General features: G+C 41.3%; 1 protein-coding gene across 1 annotated transcript; it reads right to left on the bottom strand.

Annotated features, from left to right (window-relative positions):
• Nucleotides 1-1,729: 1,729 nt before the first annotated feature.
• On the bottom strand, nucleotides 1,730-23,670 carry C6 (complement C6; the record flags this gene model as incomplete). Its single annotated transcript, XM_082335387.1, has 17 exons — nucleotides 1,730-1,911; nucleotides 3,848-4,089; nucleotides 5,474-5,564; nucleotides 6,101-6,292; nucleotides 7,301-7,433; nucleotides 7,858-7,969; nucleotides 9,077-9,248; nucleotides 10,484-10,709; nucleotides 11,650-11,816; nucleotides 12,786-12,908; nucleotides 13,619-13,859; nucleotides 16,341-16,541; nucleotides 18,522-18,660; nucleotides 19,497-19,638; nucleotides 20,113-20,257; nucleotides 22,579-22,735; nucleotides 23,513-23,670. 17 exons carry the CDS (start codon nucleotides 23,668-23,670, stop codon nucleotides 1,730-1,732), a joined length of 2,823 nt encoding a protein of 940 aa, XP_082191513.1.
• Nucleotides 23,671-24,494: the final 824 nt, after the last annotated feature.

A 24,494-nucleotide genomic window follows, 5' to 3' on the forward strand; every position in this document is an offset into this window, starting at 1 on the left:
GAGTGATTATTCCCCCACAGAATGCAACGAGCAAGAATAAATAAGGGCACTAAAAAACAACCTGAGGACAAACAAATTTCAAGCCCTCTCCTAGACCATCATCAACATATTAGTATATATCTTCAGTTGGAGGAAAGAGCTATAGAACTAAAAGGCAAACCTATGTCAGTTTTTTATAATCATTTTTACTACACATTTTAAGCAAGGAAACATAATGCTTTATTGTATTTAGCAGCAGGATTAGTTGCTTCTTTTCTTTGAGCTCCATCCAGTTGAAACTAGCTGCAGATTTAGGGAGCCTGGCAACATCCCAAATATAGGTGTCTGATACCTCCTTAGAGGGAAAATAACCATTTCACATCCAGCCCACTCCCAGGTCCCAGGTGACTCTGCCTAGCCCCTGGCAAGCTGTGACACTTATACATAAGACAGGTTATTCACCAATGGACACTTCACATGCTTTTTTTCCCTGATTTTCATTGTTCTGCTGACTGTTGGGGAAAAAAAAAAAAGTGACTTTCAGCTTTCCGCTTCTTGGAAGGCAGGTTTCTAGTCCTCAGTTTTGTAAAATTCTGAGTGTTGAAGGGGAAATTCTAATTGTAACTGGTCAGCAGTAGTAATTTGTGACTGAGGAATGATCTGGCATGGAAGGCAAGAAGGCCCAACTACAAGAAGTGGTTAAACTGGCTGGAAGCAGAAATACCAGAGAAAGGACTCCTTGCAAGGGACTGAATTTTCCTGTGGTAATGAGATAAGAAACAGCCTCAGCATTGTCTTGTAGCCATCCTGGAATGGGAGTGGTCAGGGACCCAAGCTCAGGGGCCACCTTTGGCAGCAGAGCTGGGAGGGTGATGGACCCATGGGCGGGCTGAGGTGCCCCATGCAACTGTTCTCAGGATTGGTGCTGGTGCAAGTGTATACAAGGAATCTGCTTGTGCCGCATCTTTGCAGACTTTTTGTAGAACTGCTTATGGCTGTAGGACTCAGAAAAATGCATTGTTCATTAATTTTTTCTTTTATATTTAAGCACAAATGTGTGTTTAATTCATGCTGAGGGGTACCATAAAAATTCCCCAATGGTGTCTAAGGCTCATAACCAGCAAACCAACCCAGAAAGCAAACACTTCCTCCTTTCACTTACTCTGATTAAAAATCACATGGTTTTGAAGACTTCACTCAGTCATTGCCTATTTGTGGTTTTCAGTATTTTGTATTGCTCCCTAAATTTGTACCATGAGTGCCCATACAAGTAGCCTCCTTCATGACCCCATTAAGTGTCAGAGGGAATGTGCAATGATGCTGAAGTGCCTGGTCTGCCTGCCTGGATGACATAGCAGGTACTCAGCCAGCGAGACAGCCAGGATGCACAGCAGTCACAAGCATAGGGACAAAGCAAGAAATGGCTGACGAAAGGAAAAATCTCATCCAGCACCAGGGGACACCAGAGGCAATGCTCCTCTTTCTCCCTTCCCATCCGCTCCTTCCCACCCCATGCACATCCACAGTTACCAGCAGTGAGAGCAGTCCCTGTACCCCACACCCCAGGTCATTTTCAGACCTAAAAAAGCCCACTGCCACCATTCTCCCAAAAATCTAAGTGAGCTCTATTTTTTTTTTCATCCTTTGGTTTTGATCTACTTGTCCTTTCACAACTAGCCAAGTTTTTCCCAGGATGGCTCAGCCTGCACATGGTGGGATGATCGTGGTGGCTGGCAGGAGAGCTGACGGGTTATGCCAGGCAGCTCCCCTGCTCCAGCACCTCCAGTTTGATGCCAGCACACTTCATTGCTGCCAGCATGCAATGACTGACTGTCCTCCTCCTTCCTGTCCACTCCATTTGGATGCAGTGAGGGCGGCTCTCTTCTTTAGGGCACTGGTAAGGCATCAGGCAGGAGCACTGGGTCTGTGTCTCTGGGAATGAACATGTTAGGATTTTAGATGCAGATCTGATGACTAAAAACATATTTTATAGTTTGACAACATTTTGAAGTCCAACAGGGAAAAACACTATTGGAGGTTTGTGATACATTAGTTACAAAAAGCCTATAGTGCATACACTAGATGGTAGGGTGTTAGGAACAGAGGCAAAAGCAGCTTTAAATATCAGGTTTAGCAGCAGTGGCCCATACAGAAGCAGAAATGAAGTATCTAACTATTTCTGTCCACTGGCTTTCCCTGACCTTTCTTCTAAACAAAAAGATATTAAGTTGACTTTCTGTTTCCAATTATCCTTGCACACAATGTTGCTGTGAAATGGAGTCTTAAGGTCCATATTGTGTCAGCTCTTATTTCATTAAAGCTCCCTTTATGAATGCTAAGCTACCTGCTGCTGGCTTGTGGTAAAGCTCAGTCCTACCGGTTATTTCATTACCCATTTCTAATCTAATCAGATTCTGACTCTTTATATTCTTTCCCACAAATTCCCTAGGCAGGAAACTAAGTTTCTACCTTCCCTTTCTTAAAACTTATGAAATGTGTGTTTTCCTCTGTTTAGATGCTTTCACATGGTACTGCAGTATCTTCTGCCTCTCTGTTGATACCAACTACCCATTCTCAGGAAACCCAAAACTTCCACTTCCTAAATGTTTGTGCATACTCATGAGAAAGAGGACTTTTGGGGAGATGGTGAGGATGAAAGTCCAATTCAAACTTCTTGAGCACCACAATGAAAACTTATTTTATTTAATGTATTTTTCTCCTCTCTTTCTCATTTTTCCTCACTGTACAGCACTCCTCTGTAGGCTTTTGAGAGAAAAACACTGAGGTGCTGGCACAAGATCCAGCTTTAAGCCACTTCCACAGTGGGAGCAGATCTAGGCTTCTTAGGGACTCTGGAATAAATAAGCATAATATTTTTTTAAATTATAACCACCTTCCCAGAAGCCCAAGGTGCCTGGAGGCTCCACCACAGCATGTCCCTCAAGGGGCACACCTGATCGTGCCCTCTGCTTCAGCCCCACAAGGAACAACATCTCATGCACTAATTTTACAGCCACCTACTTTAAATTCTGTGCTGCAGAAACCTTGCATCTTCAAAACGGGGTTTTAGGATTGCTGTACACTGCTGTTGCTTTATTTATCATAAGTAGACAAGGTGTGATAAGGATCATATTTGTCTCTGGAGGCAAGTGAAGGAATGAGCATGGCTGCCACTCAGCCTTTTCCTAGCAAGCGTTTCATGTGCGTGGAGCCAGCCAGCACCTCAGACATTTACAGGAAAACCCACTTTTCTTATCACAAAGTTACATAGTAAGTAGCCAAGTTGCACAACAGTGTTTATAAAATAATCCTCTTAGGGATTTCACCAGCTTAGCCAGTTCATTAAAACTCTTAATAAACACGGTTTTCACATATGGGTATTTGCAAATTTTACCATTAAAATCCCATTAAGCCTGATGGCCTCAGTCTTGCTTTTTAAGTACTACCATGATTTAGTTTCATAATTTAATTATATGCTATAGAAGGTGTGGCCCAAATTAAGTCCTGAAGTACAAACTAGTGGTTATAGTAGCCTCACAAGGAATGGGCAATAATATCGCCAACTATGTTTTTGTGATTAAAGATTCAAATGTTAATTCTCCTGAAAAAGTTCCCTTAATCTCCAAGCTCCTTTTGTGCCTTACTAATGGGAAGTGGCAATGCTACACCACTTGCACCCAAGGGAAAAGGCACATATCTAAGTGTAACACTTGGGAGCAGGGACACGGGACTGACTACACCTCACATCATAAACTGCTCAGGTGGACCGCAATGCCTGTAAATCCCATTCTTGAAGCAGTGAAGGAGTCAGCACATTTTATTTTTAGATTCAAAGGGCTGGAAAAATCCAACCATTCAGAAGTCATACCTGGACACTCCTCCCAGTCATAGCAGGTGTCATAGCCACAGGGCACTTTCTTCAAGCTATTTGTAGAGAGCTTTGCCCTTTCAATAGCCCAGTCGAGGTTGGAATCACCATGGCAAGGGCCAGCATGCAAGAAATGAAATGACTGCTCTCCGAGGCACATTTCAGCTGAATACTGACAGCTGGGCTTGGTCACGTTCTGTTCAGAAACAGCATGTAGCACACAGATGTCTTCTGAGTAGTGACTGCCCCAAGGAATAAAGAAAAAATGTTTTAGCAGGCTGTCCATGTTTCTAAATGCTCCACCAGCATTGGATAAAATACAGCAAAGCCATGGCCAAGTTGGATATCTGTCTAAAGACCTAAGACAGCTAAGACCAACTACTGCAGGACCTGGACCTGATACAGCATAGTGCTGTGAGATGAGGAAGCTTTGGTCCCGTCCAATGGATGGGAGGTGAAGGACATGTGCCTGCACAAGAAAACAGGAGATGCTGTTACCTCCACAAGGCATGTGAAATTTCCACAGGCCCTGGGATGGCTTGTCTGCGTTAATGCATCCCTGCAGCTGTGTGTGCGAGTCTGCCTCTGAGGCACAGTTAGTTTGGGACTAATGGCAGGCAAATCCAGCCATGCCGCATGTAGTTTCTTTCTGTATTGCTCTTGGTTCCTGAATGGATTTGTTCTCAGCAAGGGCAGGCGTTTCCAAGCAGCATCATTTTGTGGAGCTTAGTCATTTCCCAAAAAGAGGGAGCAATACAGCTCACCTTGTTTATGTTCCTGAGATAAGTTTATAGCTTTAGTCAACAAAACCTCTCTAGTTTTCAGAGAACTTTGCCTATGTACCTTTGACAATGTCTGTCACCCTCTGAACATGCTCTGGCTGTACCCAAGGACTCTTGAGAGAGAAGATACCTGGTTATTTGGGCATTGACATGAAGGAGATGAATCCCATGCCAAGGGACTTGCCTGCGGTCACGCGGGAGCCCTGTGGTGGAATGTGTGCTGATCTCAGCCCTACAACTGCCCAGCTCATATTCAATCTGTGCTCGTCTTCCCTATCTCCAGCCCCACAACACACCTCCATCCTGGCCAGTCATTCACTAAAAATCCTCTAGGGTAACCCTCTATTCATTTGAAGGCTCAATGGTCTGTGCAGGTCATGTTGTGTAAAGAGACAATAAATCCAAGTCTTGCATATTTTTATATGCTCTGGAGACTGAAACATACAGTGTATTTTGCAGCATGTTCATCTGAAAAAGGTGTATCTCAAACACAAGGAGCATGACCTATTATAGCAAGGTGATGACAGTGAAAATACAGAAACTGGAAGAATAAAGAGAAGAAAAGGAGGAGTTGGGATCTCCAGTAGCAGATGGTAATGTAGATTAGAAGGATGCGCCATGGTGTGCCATTTGGTTAATGTCATTGTTCGTTTATTTCATAGGCCATAAATGGGGCTGTAATTTGGATACAGAGGCATAGCTGGCTAATATCTGAACAAAGAGTAGCCCTGAATTGCTGTTGTCTTTTTTTACTCTTCCTGTTTTGTGTCACAATGGACTCTTGGTCTATCAGTGGAGAAACTTCAACTTCTCTTTTTCTAATTAAAGTACTTAACTTACTTACCCACAATCTTCTTCTGGAGACATACAAACACACTGAGATCCAACCTGCTTTTGTCCTGGATTGCAAACACCACTAATTTTAGTTTGCATATCTGAAACAAAAGTGAGACTTATTGTAACCAGTAACACAGTGAACAGAAATATCTTAGAGTCCTGCTGTAAAACCTAAAACAGATTTATTTCATTTATTCCATATTTCTCTCGTCAAAAACTGCTGTGGTTGGGATTCCACAAGTACATATCAGTCTTTGCAAAAATCACTGGAAAATGCTGTACAAGAAGAGAAGCTGAAGTTTCAATAGAATGCATTCTCCTACTTTGCTTTCATAAAGTCTTGTTAATACAGCTGGGGTTTGTTCTGTTTTGTCTTTAAGAAAACAGTTTCAGTATCTCAATTTCATAATTAAAGTGTACAGTCCATTGCACCCAAAAATTCTGAACTCAGTGCAGAAATTTGGGGCTGAAGCTATATGGCACTGTGGGAGGCACAAAGTAAAACCAAAATTAATGAACAGTTGCTATATGTCTTAAAACCAGTCATCCGCCTCCTAGTTCTAGCTAGCTAAAATAAACCATGCTGTTAGTACCAGCAGTAGAGAAACAGTAAAGTATCTGCAGGCATACTAACCTTTTTCACATGTAATAGATTTCAGAACAGGAGGTATCCAGGACAGATCTTTCCCACAGGTATACTGTGTTTGACCAGTGACTCTAAACCCAGCTCGGCAGCTCAGCTTCACGGTTTCACCAATGTTGTACTGTTGCTTAAATGGGGAAATCGTGACACTGTCAGATGTTGGTGGCCTGAGGCATACTGAGGCTGTAAAAAACAAGAAAAAAGTATAATTCTTGTTGGTTTTATAGTGTGCGGATATTTACAGCAAGTCATAATGATTCAGCTGAAGAGCCATAAAGATGCTCAAGAACACTGAACGTTTGACTGACATTCAAAACTAATAAATATTTAACATAATTAAGTCTAGAAATTTTCAGTGCACTGTCATAGGCTTTAAAAATATTTTTAAGTCAACAACTAAATAATTACAGTGTGTTTCTAATGTATACTACTATGAGCAATTTAATTTTACAGTTTAAAATTAATAAGTGTCATTAACAGCATATTTTAATTTTTCCTTTGTAAAGGAAGCTATAACAAAAAAAATAAAATGAATGGCAATAGAGAGCTCATAAGTATATTCAGGTAAATTTTTTTGATAAAATGATCGCTAAGTCAATGAAATTACACTGAGTTCTAGAAAACTACTGGAATCTCTCCTGTTAGCAAACCCAGGTCTGTTCTGTTCCTTAATTCTTAATTGGGCTATAAATACTCCAAGGCATTGATTTATCGTGGGGATTTTCAAGGCAGCCTGGGGGGGTGGGGGTGGTTAGAGACACATTATCCATTTAATACAAAAAGTGATAGAAAAATTCCTCTAAGAAAACTTTCTTCAGCATAACTGTCATCAACTTAAAGATATCTATATAAGTCTGGAAACAAAAGATGAGTCCTTTTGTTAAAGATTTTTAAAACTAGACAAGAGAAGAACCTCACAGCATCCATCTGAGGGTTTTCTAAAGCATTGAATATTACAATATCCTTACAAAACACATAATGGTAACACTTCTAAATTGAAAGAGGAATGATATAGTGACTCAGTAGGGTTTTGCCATCTCTAGTGTGAATACATGAAATACCTTCTTAAAATGCTATCTTTTCAAATATTATTACAGATTCTTTTGTTAAAACCTGTATTAAGATCTATTTTGTGTCTTTTTCTTCTACTTCTGTTTTGTTGCTGGGCTAAATTAATTTTCTCTTTCTTACGTTGACATTCAACAGGTTGCTGTGTCCAGGTTTGATCTGGCAGACACCGAAGGAATTGATAGCCACTGAGGACATGACCACTCACACAGGCAATTTCAACTTCTTCCCCCACAGCATACTGGTTCTTTTCGTTCTACAAAAAAGAAACAAAAAAGCCCTCCAAAAATCTATGGTATCAAGACTGGACATTGTCAAAAGAAACAATGATAAAAGCCTTGATGGTATGATGCAATGAATGCTTGCTTTTCCTACTTTGAAATATGAGTCATCCACTCACCTATATAATGACATGGTTGTCCAGGTGCATTAACTGATGTCATGGTTACAAAACAAGGATTCAAGGACCACTGTTTGAAATGGATTTTACCTTGCCTGTCCTTCAGTTGCTGGTGGACTTTGGTGGACTAGAGTCCCACAGCATGCCACACACACAGCAACATGCTCACCAGCACCGTAGCTAGCTTGGGTATCATGCATATGTAGTAAAGAAGTTATAAAATTTCCCAGCTCTGCAACTACTACATTTTCCTTCTGTATCACTCATTTTTCATGCTCACCCTGATAAAGCTGTTTTCTGGTGGGTCTGGTCTGGAGCATCCAGACTCAGGTTCACCAATCAAGATATCCTTTTCTCTCCTGTCTTCATCATCATTTATACAAGGAGCACCTCTGAAAAGTAAAAATGTGCTGGTAAGGAAGTATCTTAAGCATTGGTGTCACCAAATAACTATGGCAGAATGTCAGGAGCTTTGGACAGGAATGCTGTGAGTATGTCCTGTCCCTCCCCGCCTCCCAATGGTGAAAAAACGTTATTCTGTTAAATAAAAGATGGTGGACATCAAAAGTTGCAGGTGTTGATAGGAGGGAGATTGTGAGAGCAGTAAAGAAGAGGTAGATACAGGGCTACAATTTCTATCAACATAACTCATTAAATATTTTTATAGAGTAAGAAAAAGAGGCAAAGAACAGCACATGGAGGAAGTCTCTAAGGAGTCCATGTGCTTTGGTTGGATTTAAGGTAGTGTAGTCAAAACCCTCCTGTTGCCATCAGGCAACGCTTAAAGGAGGCTGGTCTCTGTGAGCATGGAGCTTTACAGCCCGTGGTGTCTAACTGAGATGAGTAACAAAGAACTGTGGACCCCATTGCTTTTAATCCTCTCCTATCCACTCCAGAATCTCCTCTGTAGTCATTACAACAGGGACGATGAAAATCCTGCTTTGGCTCTTAGTTCCAGTAGAAAAAATGAATCTGTACAAAGCCTAGCTCTTGAGGATGCAAGAAACTGAGCCAGTTTGGGGTTGGGGTTATGATTTTAAGTTGAAACCATGCAAAACTGGTACATCAGATATACTCAAAGCAGGAATATGAAAAGCTTGGTAGTTTCAGTGGAATTATCTCTGAGACTGAGTTCAGACCTAAACAACTAGGAGAAGAGGATGTCATACTAAAAAAACGGAAACTGAGAACTCCCATGAACGGAAGCAGATGAGTTCTCTATGGCTTTGGACAAGAAGCCATGCAAAGCAGTGTAAGAGATCTACAAGCATACTTTAGTATGTAATTCATCAGCCATTTTCTAGGAATAAACAATTAATAAATCCAAACTTGAAGCAAGTTGTGAAGATTTTCAGACATTTCCTTCTCTCAGCTTCCACCACAGAAGTTCAGACAGGACAGCTGTCTGCTATTTCTCCTTGCTAGTCACAAAGCCACTCTGGAGGGCTCCTTAACTCTGCCCATGACTATGGAGATCTTTTGATCAACCATCTTCTTACCTATCCACGAACACAGAGACATAACAGTCCTCCTCTTCTTCCCGTTCACCTTCACAGGGCTTCCCGCCGTTCATTGGGGAGGGGTTATTACACTCCCGGGTCCTTCTTGTTTTGAAGGAAGCATCACATGAACTCCATTCAGACCAGCAGCCCCAGCGGCCATCTACAGCAACTGCAAGAAATAAAAGAAATCCCATCTTTTGGTAGATCTGTACATAGTATTTCTCTTAAGGCCACCTACAAGAGGGATGGTGGTAAATTCATAATAGCTGTTTTCAGAGGATTTAAAATTGTTACTGTTAAGGGAGTAGATTGTCGCTAGAACGTGAAGTTTTCCAAAGGGATGGTCAGTCAAATTCCAGCTGCTTCATGAAAACCTAAAATATGTCTTCCTTTCTGGTTTTGATTGCAAGTAACATTCAAACCCAGAAGCAGCTTATTTTCTAATTCTATTGCACACACAGGTGTTTGAGTTTTCATGGTGCTGCAAACCTTTTTAGATAGCTCAGTATTTAATGAGTTATTAAATAAATCTGAGATGTAACACCATGTCTAAACCCCAAATCTACATCCCAAGCAAGATAAATTAAAACACTACTTTCTTTTCTTAACCCCTGGGGTATTTTGTCAGTGCCACCATGAAGCATATATAAAAATTTTTATTTACATGCCCTTTCTTTTCTGCATGCAATACACTTTCTATATTAATCTCTATCTGCATAACTTCAATTGTTTATTTATTTCAAAAAAATTCTTTATCAGGGTCAGATAATGAGACCTAAGTGACTATGAGATAATGAGACTTAAGTAGCTGCCTAAGTGACTTTCCTTTCTGTCCTCTTTTGGTCCTGGAATATAAATCTATGTAATAATAAATATAATACTGTAAGTCTTTTCTGTTTCCCGTAGGTATGGCACTAGTGCCAATTTCATTCAAAAACCTGTTTGCATGGAATTGTTCTTTAAATTCTTCAGAATAATGATTATGTTCTCTCTCCTTAAGACAACTGAGTTTTCCTTCCACATTGTAATCAACAATTTTTATCTCCATTAGCCGTTTAGTCTTAAGCATAGCAGGCTCTAGGGAAAACTAAGGAATGGGCTTCTTAACTTTTGCATCAATTACCTTTGATCTCAACTTCATCCTTATTTCTGAACAGCTCATTTCCTATTATCTTAATTATGTAGCTAAGGAATCTTTTACCACATCTTACAATTTCTTTTGAGCCTTGCCTATTCAGTTTGATTTTTTATTTTTAATCCTGCCTTTATTCTTATACTTTCTGACCATCACCATGTGGTAAGAAGTGCTATGGATTTAGTAAGGGATGGTGATGTCAGACTCGTCTTTGACAAATAGATACCAGAAGGACCATATTTACATTATGACAGTATCATCCCAAATACCTGATTTGTAACCTGGAGCTCGTGTCTCACAGTTTTTGCCATAGGTGCCAGCCTGGCACAGGCAGAGGCACTCCGTCCCGGAAAGCACAGGCCTGCCGTTGTTGGGGCACGGGGCACACTGGCAAGGGTCAAACCTGCCCACGTATTCTCTCAGGGCTCTCCTCAGGTTGCGACGTTTGGTCACGGCACATGGCACGTTCTTCACCAAATCCACGATTGGCGACACCTGGTAGACAGCCATTCAGTAAGCAGTTACCTAGACACAGTAGGGTCCTGCTGGGGGTAGCTGCAGGATTTTAAAGGCACTAGAGCCTACATATGAAGCCATATCACACAGGATTCAGGCGTGTTGAAAGTTATGGATGCTTTAAAGGAGCATGACAGTGCTATACATCTATATTATCCTGTTTATATTGCTTTTATTTCCTCATTTTAGGGCTTTGTGAACCAGTGCAAAAACCAACCAAGTGGGATGCCATGTCTGAAAATTCAGGACACCATAGATGAAGTGGGGTTTGCTTACACCCAGTCCCTGCCATGTGAGACATCCCTACACTGCATTTAGGAGCTCAGAAGCTGCAGTGGGAGAAAGATCATTGCATGCCGCATTCAGGCAGGTTTTGCTGTTTGCCTCAAGCACTTTGCCACTGCTGCTGAGCGGCTTCTGTGCCAGCCGGGGAGCCAGGCAGCTCAGGGCACTCACAACAGCTCCAGCATGCTGCATTAAATGAGCAGGACAGACATACCAGGGGACTGCTGTTTTGTTTCAGTTTAGCTGTGTGCCATACCTTGCAACATAGACCTGACAAGGGAAAGAGCGCAGGGAAAAAAAGTGTTCCCAGCACCGTGCACTGCTTTCCTGCACCGTAACTAGCCCTTGCCCATGCCTGAGCTCCTGCTGGTGCTGGAGTAATTCACTTGTATTCCTCCCTCTTACTCTAACTGTCCGTGGACGATGCAAACCTGGTGTAGCTTATAAACCGACAGGCACAAGAAGTAGTTCCAATAAATGTTTTGTATGTTTATGTTATGCCCATATGTATGTGCATTCATATCACACACAGCATCATCCCAACCTAAAAGACTAAACACCTGCAGATCTCTCTAAAGAGCTGCTAAATGACGAGTGCTTTACTATCTCAATGTTTTTCTTGTTCTTCTCTTACCTCAAAGTCAACTACCACGGGATTGTCCTTTGTTGATTGGAGCCAGTTTGTGAAGACTGTGTGTCCTGGAAAAGCCCCCTTTTTCTCCCAGGCCAGAGCTGCCGCATACTCTGATCTGCCACCTTTTACCAGAGAGACTGACTGTTCGGATGACTCCAAAATGGAACCTGAAAGGGAATTTCATCACAGTGTTGTCAGACAAAGGCCTCCAAAGACAGTGGATGTAACAACAGAGTTCTAAGAAAGAGTGTAAGAGGATATAAAAGAATATACTAAGATTAATTTTTTTTAAGCTACCCGTGGAAGAATGAATACTAAGCTCAGAGAAACAATCCCCACTATGACAGCAGCCTGTCATAGTCTTCCAAACGAAAGTGTCTGAGACCTCAGCCATAAAGATGCTCAGAACTACACAAGACACTTGTTGAAAATGCAGGGGATACAGCAGGCTCCTCTAGCAGAACACACTGCAAGGTAGGATCTTTAGTCACAGCTGTAAACACCTGAGTAACAGAAATTGATCATAAAATGAGGAAAAAAACATGGTGGAGGTGATGAAATTCCTGTTTTTAGTGATGCAGAACATGACTCTTGCCATTCCTGCAGAAAATACACCAACTTACTGCAGTTTCTGAGACACATTTCTGGCATTGCCAGGGAAGTCCTGAACCTGCTTGGCATGAGGAAGATGGGAGGGAAAGGTCAGGGAATGTGTTATTGCTGCCCAACTCCCTCAATGAGACCTGAGCAACCCTTAAAGAAGATCAGGGATTCAGTCATGATCACACATTTCTAGTTGTGCCCATTTCCCAGTTCAGCATGCCTGGCCCTGGACCCAGGGCCGTGGGGAATGTTTGTCAGATCTGTGACTGACTGGAAGAGCCAGTGCTACCGGATCCCCAATGATGGTGCTCCAGAGCAGAGAAAGAGCACTCCTACATCGTAATTTCTTTTGCAAGTAAGAGGATGTTTCCAGTGCTCGATTCACAGACAGTGAAACACTGGCTCCTCTGCCAGTGGTGGAAGAGCATCTGTAGTTCAACAAAGCTGGGAGGTCACCTCAGGCACGTAGCTGAGGGAAATGGTATCTCACAGGGTAAGTAACAGGACATGGGCCCTGTTCTCATCATGGTTACCTTCATGTTTCACAGTCATCCTGTTCGTGGTGCATCTGGTACTGACTTTCTTTTTCTTTCGGAAGAACACACGCCTTGTTGTTTCTGTTCGCACACATTCCGTTGATTCATCCGCTGTCAGGCCTAGAAATACCACAGAGCAGCAGCTCCATCACCATAACCATGTTACATGACATTACCTTGCCTGAGGGCTCCCTCATCGAGGTGAGCCATCGTGGGTCTCCCTGCTCCTCACCCTCCACTGGAGACTTCATTACTGCAGGCACCTGCTTCCCCAGGTACAAACAGCATTGCACTGAGTCATGCTTAGCATCCCCTTTAGGTACCCTCCCATACCCATGCAAGTTACAGGAGTGGCATTAAGGATCATGGTTCTTAACCTTAGATTTCCACTTTTGTGGTATTGTCATTTCATTTGACAGTCTGGCAGTCATGAGAATATTTTTAGAGTAATTTCTAATCAATACCAACAACTTTAATGACTGTATCCCAAAAAGTACCACTTAACCTCTCAGACCTCAGTCCCACACTGAAGTATGCTGCAACACCTTTTCCTGGTGGCACCTGGTCTTGATCTGAAGGTTGTAAGAGGTTTCCCTGAATACAATGATGTTTATCAAGTAAAGAAGCTCTTGAACTTTTCAAATTATGACAGTGTAGAGCAAAAATTTCTTCTTGCTCTATATTTAGGCAGTGTGAGTAATTCCTGGGTCTATGCAAGTCTAAAGGATTTTTTGCTGTTGGAGAACTTACTATGTGGTGTAAGGCCTAAAAACAGTAATAAGAAAAACTGGTAAACAAATCATGATATTTTCTTGTTAAACATTACATACCCGAGTTCTTCAGTTCCTCAGAGCTATACTGGTAAAGAATGTCATAGGAACCACCCATCTTCCCAGAGGTGTAGTAATGAGTGCCAAAGTCATCAAATATTCTGCTGTATAAAGCGTAGTTGTACTCCAGGGGCAGGTGGTTAAGTGCTTTTAGAAAGACATCTGAGAGCTGCAGATCTGACTGTTTCATTGTGAAGTTTGCAACAGAAATGACTTTATGGACTCTAATAAAGTTGGAATTCTAGAAATAAGAAAAGAGCAGTCTAAGCACCTTCATAGGTAGTTAATTGCAGAAAGTAGAGGGGCCGAGAGTGTGTTCTGAGATACATGGCAAGAACTAATTAATCCTGTGTATAATGCTGCTTTAACCATGGACAAACTAGCCCTGGAGTTTTCAAGAGCCCTGTGAGGTTCTTGAGGACAATGCTCGTTACTCCTTTACATTGTGGGAGTACATAGCATTCCAACAAAAATTGGGACTCCCTGAGCACCTACCAAAGAGAAAGCAAAAGGATTCCTGCCATAACAAATGCACCAGCAATTGATAAGACAACCAAAAGTTTCAGAGGAGAGGCTTTAGCTTATAAGCATCTATGGGTCATTTGCAACTAATCTTGTGAGTGGGTATCTGGTGAGTGGCCAAGAAGGCCAATAGGATGATGGGTTGCATCAAAAAGGGCGTCACCAGCAGACAAACTCATTATCCCTCTCTGCTCAGCGCTTGTCAGGCCACACCTGGAATGCTGTGTACAGTTCTGGTCCCTGCTATACAAAAAAGATGTGGACAGGCTGGAGGGGGTCCAGAGAAGGGCCACCAAGATGATCAAGGGTCTGGGAAGCCTGTTGTATGAGGATAGGCTGAGAGAGCTGGGTTTGTTCAGACGTGAGAAAAGAAGGCTTAGAGGTGATCTCATCACCATGTATCAGTACTTAAAGGGGAGCTACAAAGAAGATGGAGACTGCCTTTTTACAGGGAGTCACATGGTGAGGACAAGGGGTAATGCGTACAAGTCACTCCCAGGGAGATTCTGATTGGACATGAGAAGTAAATTTTTCACAATGAGCCCAGTCAATCATTGGAATAATCTCTCCAGGGAAGTGGTTGACTCTGCTACGCTGAACACGCTTAAGACTCAGCTGGACAGGGTGCTGGGCCATCTCATCTAGATTGTGCTAGACAGGTTGGACCAGATGATCCTTGAGGATCCTTGAGGTCCCTTCCAACCTGGTATTCTATGATTCTATGATTCTATTTTGGATACTAACTCACTGTTATGGAGTTTCACAATTTATCAGTGTGCTAAAACTAAAACTAAACCACAGGGATAAAGATCTCATTGAGTTCAAGTGTCAGACTGTTAATGTGAAAGGCAAAAAAAAGAAGAGAAAGTTCAAAAACTGGCAATATCTCTTACATTTAGAAAAAACTGATGGTTTTGAAACAGCTTCATATATTTTTGCAATGATAGAGGCTGTTTACGTGGGAGTTTAACAAATAGAAAGGAGAGGAATAGAAAATACTGAAAGAAGGGATTTATAAACTGACAAGGGGAACTGATGGCACAAGGCCGAAGGAAAGAGATCACGAGCAAAAAGAGGGGCAGGAAACTGGAGCAAATGACCAACCAGCAGTTAGGAGAGATTCATTATAAAACAATTTGTTACTGATTTGTACATGGGTTCTTCTGCTGAATTTTGCTGCTGGTAGTTTGGCTCTACTCCACTTCTGTCTCCAAGGTCACTTGGCTCAGAAGACACAAGGATGAATCTATACAGGGAGTTCTCCCAGCCAGGACTGAACAATGTAACACACAAGCTGGACCTCAGCTCTCAGTTCTACACAGCACTGCTCATTTCAGTGCTCTCATTCACACGTTGGGAAATAAGCTAAGGATACTCAGCTTTCTGCTGCAGTGAGAACAAGAATGGAAGAAACAGGGTATGTAACAATTCCTAGATTATATTCAGCTCCTAAATACCGTCTGGTAACATAATTTTTAAAATTTTCAGGTGATTAGGTTTCAACAGGCCTTAGTTTTGGTCAGTTCTATGGCATCTTCCATGCAGAAGTGCAAACAGTAGCCGATCCTTTACTGCCATTAAGCTATAAAAGTACATAACCTTATATCCTACAGTATTCATCTGCATTAAAGGTGTAGAATTTTATGGGAAAAAAGCTTTTCTGTTCTTAGAAACTTTTCTGTGGCTATGTTATTTCTGAGATTATGACCAAGTGCATCTTGACAGCCATGAGATTCCAATATGCAAGTTACTTACCAAATCAAAAACAAATGTAGATTAATTCCCAATACATGCATATGTATAACATTCTTCAGTGCACTTTATTTCTTTTTACAGTTGTCTGCTACTGTTACTACATGGCATGCTGCCTTCTTAATCTATAACTAGGACAGGGAAAGGAGTGGTTTACTTGATCTGATAATCTCAAATCTATGTCAAATCTATGCTTTTTTAAGTGGAATAAGCTTATGATTTCTGTACTAAAACCAGAAAACCATGTTGCATTACAGAACATGTGTTACAACCAGGAACATCCTGTAGTATCAGAAGAGGAACTTTTTAATGCATAATTCTAGTGTTGGGGTTTTTTTAAATGTAAGGCCAATGTCGTGATGAGGAAAGTAGCCTTTACCAGCTGAGTTCTGAAATTAGCAGAGAGAAATCGAATGAAAGGAAGAAATTGGAGGCAACATTCAATTACCTTTTCATATGAGGCTTCAATGGCTTTCTTGAAGGAGGAAGATGATGTGACTTTAACCCGTGTCTTTCTTGAGAATAAAAAGGGGATACCAGAAGATCTTTGACTACCATGATTAGATGAACTACTTCCATGAGCACTATCACTCAGGGGAGTTAAATCGTTGTAGAAATCTGATGTTACATCATCCTCTTCATCTATTACCTGGAGATTCAGTAAAGCAAAACACATTTGCCCAAATAATAATCTGAAACAGAAACCTATTAAGCAATGCATTCTTGATCTTTTTATGGAAAAAACATGCCTGATTAGTTGAGACGTGGCAGTAAGCTAAAAAGCTCTTCTTAACACAAAAGATGAGGCTGAGAAAGGTTAATAAGCGAGATGAATACAAGGTAAGAAGTAGACTTACTAATAGGCATTTATACAAGGAAAAAAAAAAAAAACGTGTAACACTTTCTTCTAAAATTCTCCACCCCCAAACCCCAAAGCTTAGGAATAATTTTCGACAAGTGTTTCAACACACTTTTCAAAGACTCTCAGACCTTCATGCTATGTCCACACTATGACGAAGTCCCAGTCCCATGGCTTCTATATTTCACAAGGCAAAGAACCTGATGTTTTCTGTTCTTTCTTCTTAATTTCCAGCTAGAGGAATGAACACATTTGCAGAGGAGAGTCTTGGAGTATACTTGCAATGTTAGAACGCATACTGCGTGATGGACTAAGGGTAGGTGGAGAGGAATTGAGAGCAAACCTGCCTGATCAAGTTGCTAAACCTCAGTGGTGCTGTTGTACAAAGCACCAAGACAACTTTAGCAGCAGTTCAGAAATTACTCATTTCCCAAAACTCAGGCAAATCCCTAAAGGTGTTTGAAAAATTCAATTTTTTTCCCTCCTCTAGACTTGTTTAATTAATGGTGCTGCTATGGACATTGGGAAGTGAGGTGGTCCATTCCCCCAATCCACTTCCATTCTCCAAGAAGTCATATGCTTTTGCATGAAAACACACTGGAGTTCCAAGAAGAAAGCCTCATCCAGTGACCCTTCTATACCAAAGGCTGCTCTAAATGTTAAAAGACATAGATGCACTTTCAAAGGTGAGATTCACAAACCCTTAACAGTTCTGCAAATGGACATCATTAACTTAATAAACTACACAGCTTTAAAGAGACCTGGGCAAACCAAGGCTTATTTTCCCCACTGAATATTTTTGCACAGAGTGATTTTTCACCATTATTGACAAAACCTACATGTCATGGCCAATCCAATTGCAGTTTCCGTGGAACATATTAGGGTCTCCTTTGTTCAGTTGCTCCTGTTAAAGTATACTAAAAACTCACAACGCTCATGGCAAAAATCAACAGTTCAGATTTCACCCATTAGTTGAGCTTTTTCCACATCCTGCATTCCTTCCTTCCCAATGCAGTATCTATTGTCTTCAGACCAGGCTGATATGTGCACAGCCGGATGTTGTGCCCTAACCATGGTATTCAAAGTATTTTCCAAATATTAGTGTCTAAAAGTCTAAAACATCAGGTGTAAAAATATTAGCGATTCCCAGATTTTTTATAAGACAAAAGCCAGGTTCATTTTGTCCTTGGCCTGTCCTCCAAGACTCCTTCCCAGACTATGTACTTCTTGTCCTCCTGCCTCCCAGATTCGGTGTCTGCCTCCTCTCCTTGCTGCTCTTTGGAGCGGCTCGGCAGGTAACAGGCAGGACTGAGGGGCTGACATGGCTCAGGGAGGAACTGTGTCCTAAGGCAGGTGACTAGAAGGAAGCTGGAGTTAGGACAGCCATTGGTACTGTGAGGATACAGCAGTGATGCTGAAATGAGCTTTGGACTTCAATGAGCCTCTGGACAGATTATGTCAGGGTGGGAGCAAGATCCTTGGTACCAAGTCAGAACATAGACATGGCCACATCCATGAAGAATCAGGAGAGAAGCCCAAATCAATCATGTTGATTCTATGATGCAGTGAGTAAACACAGATCTGAAAGGTGTAGAGCCACCTGACTGCTCAATTTATCCCATTTCCACACATCACCTGAAGCATATTCAGGCTTCACCAGGTTGAGAAATCTTGTCCTAAAACACACATTACTGCCTAAGACCTGAGCGCATAACTTGAATTGTGATTATGGCAATGGTTTTTCAGCGAGGAGTTGCTGCTTGAGAATACCTGAAAGCTGACAGCCTCCAGGTTCGCAGGAACACGATACGATTTCCTTGTCTCATTGCGCTTCACTGTTGTGCATTGTCCTCCATTGAATGAATTGCCAAGGACTTCCCCTCGGCTCTCTCCGGCCAGAATGTGAAATCTAACAAAAAATTATTTCAAGATATTAAACAATCCTAGAAAGACATATAGACTTGAAACATTTAGTGGCATATAGCTGCACTGAAGGTTTTGTAGGTTTGAAACAGTACGATCATCTGGGTTATATTATTGCTTTGAAAGAACTTCCTCTACAAGAACTTCTCATTCACACTGAATTCACCTGTAAAATGCTGTAGTAGCAATCCTGTTTCCTGCTTTCCAGCAGTGACTAACCCCAATAATAATAAGAATGATAATAATAATGATAATCCCAATGTCAGACAGTCACTCTTAAGCAGAAAAACACCTAAAAATGGCCTAGAAAATTGAACAAGCAGTTCTCCATTTCTACCATAAGTGATGTTACCAGAGTGCACTGAGTTCAAAATTCAATTGAAAAATACATGACTGCTTGGGACCAGCATCCCATGTTTAGGTTTTACACTACTTAAATTAGTAGCCTGGAAGAGGTGATGGTTGGTATCATCTGTAGAGAAACATCCTCAAAATATCTGAAGCACTTGGCATAAGTGAGATGGAAGTTGCCAGTACGTGATGCTCTGGATGCTATGAGGCAGGAAGGGTCCCTCAGACAGCAGTGCTCCCTGGCAGCTCTTTATCTGGTGCACCAGAAGTGCAGAGCAGGACTGGCAGATGTAGTTAGTGGGCAAGTCCTAGCCTGATGGTTTGGTTGCATTTTTATAATTTCTTGTTAATTTTCATTTGAGACATTATGCATTTTAATGGGATACTCTCACATCCTAATTGGGGACTTTTTTATGTAAATTAGTGAGATAACAATCTCAAGTTTATGAAAAATAAGCAAAGCTGGCTTACCCACTGCCTATTAACTGCACACCTGGAATGCTCTCATACTTTCTGTTACACACCATCTTTTTCCTCCCACAATTTCTTTCATCAGAGTTGTCCCCACAGTCATTTTCTCCATTACATTCCAATTTTTTTGCAATACAGCGACCTGCACCAGAGAAACAGCAGCAGCAAGAAACTTCATGAGAAGGTTCATCATGTCTAAATGCAGAAAAGGGCAGCCCACCTTCTTCCCTGTTAAAGGTGTGAACCTCCTGTAGGAATTAACAAGGAGGCAGTATAATGCCTAGATTATTCCAATAAGAAATGGTTGTTTCAGTTCTGCCACTTTTGCCTTGCTTTAAAGCTGCAAAGGCTTAATTTAAGGTTTAGCAAAAGGATATGTGGATAAAGTTATTTTGAGCCTAATCAGGTATATTTAAATTGAAGCAAACAAGAAATACGCACAAATTTAATAAAAATAGTGTGAGTTTATGTTCAGATCTTCTTCTCCCTGCTCCTTTTCCCTGGAATTTGTGCATGGAATATACAAGATCTGGATCATCTGGACCCTTTTTGTCTCAGTGTCTAATCTTTTGACTATCTAAAAATGCAGCAGTTATGCAACGAAGATTAACATTACCACTTTCACACTGAAATTTATTCTTGCAATCAACTTCCACTATGTTGCAGAGCTTAGTTGGGAAGCATGGGCGGGAATCCACCAGCGGCTCAGTACAGGCCTGACCCCCAAACTGGGATGGTTGAAGGAGTGTCCGGACACGAAACTGAAAGGCAGAAGAAGTAAAACCAGGATTGTTTGTGTGAGCTGTTTTTCTAGCTAAGTGCCCCTCCAGGCAGAGCCACATGCCTCAGTACTGCTGAAGCTTTATCAAAACCAGAGCTCTGAAGGAAATAATCAGTTATTTTTGTCCTTACATCCTACTGCGCCATCACCCTAGGTAAGGCAGGCAGGGAACTGAAAGCCAAGAGCCTCAATAGCCCTGATGGAGCATACATGATTAAACACTTGACAACCCGGGCTACATCACTGGAGGAATCAAAAGTCTAGTCCCTGTATCTTCAGTTTAAAGGTACAGTAGGAAATGGTGTGTGACCAGGCTTATGGAGATTTTTCCTGTTCTTTATCATCTCTGTTGAAATAGAAATACTCTGACAGTGGCATGTATCCCCATCCCCAAACCAGCTGGCTTGGCTCCCACACATGGGGCCTCTTGTCTGAGGAGCACGGGATGACTGGGGAGGACAAAAATGGTTTTCCTGAAAGTTTCTCTTACTAAAGAAGATCTGGGAGCAAAATCTGGAGCTCACTGGGTTTTCTTTCCCTAAGTCCATACCATCCATGCAGAATAACAAAGCTGAAGGCTGCTAGACAACTCACTTCAGATTGTGTTTTCCACTCCACTTCAAGGGACTGTTGGTGAGACCTATCTGCATGTGACTGAACAGTTCCTCCTCTAAGAATTTTTCCCCACTGGAAAAGCACTGTTCCTTGCAGACTTGTGTTACCTCCCTTCCCGCAGACAGACCTTGGAGTCAAACAATGCAGGAAGATATCTAGTAAAAATCAGTAACCGAGTGACTATGAAGGGACAGTGCGAGGAGGAATACCAGACCATCTGAAAGCTTTTGAGCTCAAGATAACCCTTCCTTGTACTCCATTTGGGATCCGTAACACTCACTATATTATATGTGTGAGCCTCCCCCTCACTGGGAGCTTGCTTACACTAGTCTTCACACTTAGCTTGGAAGTCACATCCTCCATACTGATGGTTGTTTGTATTTATAAAGGTCACAAGGAGTGATCTTTATAGCTCGGAGGGAAAAATGGATCACAGTCCACAAAAGCACCTTTTTGGTTGAAGCAGCAAATATGTTACATCAATATTTAAAGTTAATAAAAATGAACAACACTTCTATATATGGATGCATAGGTAAGAAACTCAGCCATTTAAGAGGATATTGATTACAAAAAAAAATCAGTTCAATTGAGAGCAGTGCTCCCTTTCAGCTCTTGCAGGTGGTTTGCTGTCTCCCACTCTCTCACTGTTTCTGCCTGCTCTGCTCTCCATCCCAGTTGCAGGATGGGAACCCCACAGGTTGGTTCACATCTCACGCCTATAACAGCTTCTTCATGTCTTCCTTATCCTGCGTGGGCACCGTTATATATGTGTGTAAAGATATACTTATGATATCTGACAGGTTTTTCAAGATTGCTTTTCAGGCATGGATTTCTGAAGCTGAGCAGGACATTCAGAGGAGAGCTGTAGGCTGTATCTGCACAGAAACTCAGAGCTGCTATCATGGTCGGCCTCAAAGCTCAGACCCACAAGTCACATAACTACCCCAAACAATCTGCACTCTGCTCCCCTCCACACGCTACAACCTTACATTTGCCAGGGCTTCGTTTCTTTAGGTCAAATTCACTTAAGCCTGACTTTTCACCTCTTCCCTCTCTGCCATCTCACCCCTAAGTCTACCATCAGTCAACAGACATAAGCCCAAGAGGATAAAACAGCATACTGGGGCTTTGTTCTACAGATATTAAGTACATCCACCTGGTTTTTGTGTAGGTTATAAAGGTTGGGGGAATGGTGCTCTGGATGCCTTAAAAGCAATCTCAAAATTATCCTGACTATCAGTGTACAATGCAGCCTGAGCATTTCAAGCCAGCACTAATTAGGATGTTCAACAGATGATTTGAGCTTATTTTTCTTGCCTTTAGAACATATAGAATGCTATGGATAAGTTAAAGATTATGTGACTTTCTCCTGCTTAAACAGACATGCAAACTCTACAGCTTAATTTATCCTTTATGTGGAAAATTAATCTTTAATAATGACAATAGAACTTTTGAAGCAAGTTCTCCTAAATGGATTTATACTACTAAATCACCCCTTTCTGTTTTGATCTGCTTATTTTAACTTGTTCTCTCCATCTTCTACTGTTATAATTCATAACCAATTTTCCTTGTTAACTTAAACTGTCATTTTGCAGATCAATTGCCATGAAGTTGAATGTCTGAAACAAAGAGGTCTCTTAAGTATAATTTCTTGCATTTAACCCATATAATACATTTTCTACCTACTTGTTTTTTAATGCATGGGTCACATTCTGACCAAGGGCCAAAGTCTCCAAGCCGACAGTTAACAGGGCATGTTTGCTGGTTACATACACGAGATTCCTGCTTTGTGCACAGCTGGTCACAGAAGTTTTGGCTATAGTAGTCATCCATTCTTATTTGCCTAAAAAATTTGAACAAGTTAGGCTAGGAAGGAATCATAGACAGATCATAGATGTTCTCTAACTGTGGGTGAAAGCTAATAAAGAAAATTATTTGAGCCCAATGGAAAAAAACTTGAGAGATAATAGGTAGTTGTAGAATGGTGATTGAAAGAAAAATCCAAATATGCCTTAAGTTTACAGAGCAATTCTTTTTGATTCATGTCACTTCAAATGTCCCAGAGAATAGCTACAGAAAGAGACAGGAGTGAAAGAGGGGATTTCTCACAAGTTTAGAGTATACCACTGAATTGCATCTAATTTGGTGCTGCTGAATCTTTATCTGACTTTAACTATTGTCATAAAATTAATCATACAGGAAGGAATTTTTCTGTAGGCTTGCCATGCTGGAGCTCACCCCTCCCATGGCATTGCTCTGCACTGGGCAGAGTTCCCAGAGCAAGGCACTGAGTGCTGGCCCCGCGTGCTCACAGGGGCTGGTTGCTCAACGCACATTGCTGGCAAGGCCATTGTAAGACCTGGCTGTTCTCTCCTCACTACGTGTGTTGGCAGATATAGGTTTGTTTGGAGGCACTGTAATGCTCTGTGTACATAATCTTGTAATTAATAAATCTTGCAATTAAAATATAATCTATTTATCTGGTAAACACTTGGATATGACAATTTTTCTCAGTACATTATGGAAGCTGGACCTTCAGATACAGGTCCCCCTCTCCAGAAGCTCTATTTTCTCAGGGAATAAATAGAAACATAGAAGTAGTGAGATAGTTTGGCCTTACCTGTGCCTGGTCTGTGTGCCGTAATTGCAGGTTTGTGTACAGGCAGACCATGACCCCCACGGGTAATGTTCGCAGTAGCACCCCTGGCTGCTCCCAATCACCAGGCTTAGCAGGATCAGGTGCATTAACATAGTCTTGTCTGTAGTGAAAATGTCCATCTACCGCACATGGACAGGCAGCAAAAGCTCAAGAAGCTATCACGGTTGTGCCTGTATACTTAGAGAGACATCTCTTCTAATTTGCAGAGTCTATAAATCTGCTTCACAATATAAAGTTACTAAGCAGTGCACCTAGAAAGTGTCAATAATGCATGATACACATTTATCAATAATTTAGATAATACTTTAAGGACCAGAAGTCACAATGGCTTTTTTGGCCACTTATTTATCAGGAGTACTAATCATGACTGCACATTATTTCTATTTAAGAAGTTGCTTATAAATAATTTTGAATGTGACAAATAAAGACCTGCTATTGCTCTTCATTGCTTAGAATTATTCTCAAAAATGTTTTCTATGAATAAGAATAAAAACATGAGCCGGTTCTTCCTATAAAACATGTAAAACAACAAACCAGATCTTAAGAGTAAGAAGCCCAATCTATTACCCTCGAACTAATTCATTTTCACATGCTTATAAATACCCTTTGTATAAGCATTTTGCTGCAGTGACTCCTTCATTCAGCTTTTTGTTGCTCTTAGTTTTGACTAGCCTGTCTAAATCGCAAACTATAACTGTTCAAAGCTCATCTGAATTTTTTACCAACAGCAGAAAACAGAAGAGCTACCCTATTTCTCACTGCAGTGGTCAATCAAACTTTATTTGATGAGGCAGAAGGTTATAGGTAGTCTTTATGAAGTAATAATGCTTAGGAAACTTGAAAAATGTTTTCCAGACAAACTATTTGTTCATTTAAAAATGCAAAAGTTTTTTGCTCCTCATCATGAGACTGAAGCAACAGTAAATTTGATAGGCTGTTAGAG

The sequence above is a fragment of the Platalea leucorodia genome (assembly GCF_965183815.1).
Source record: "Platalea leucorodia genome assembly, chromosome: Z".
In the NCBI taxonomy this organism is placed as follows: domain Eukaryota; kingdom Metazoa; phylum Chordata; class Aves; order Pelecaniformes; family Threskiornithidae; genus Platalea; species Platalea leucorodia.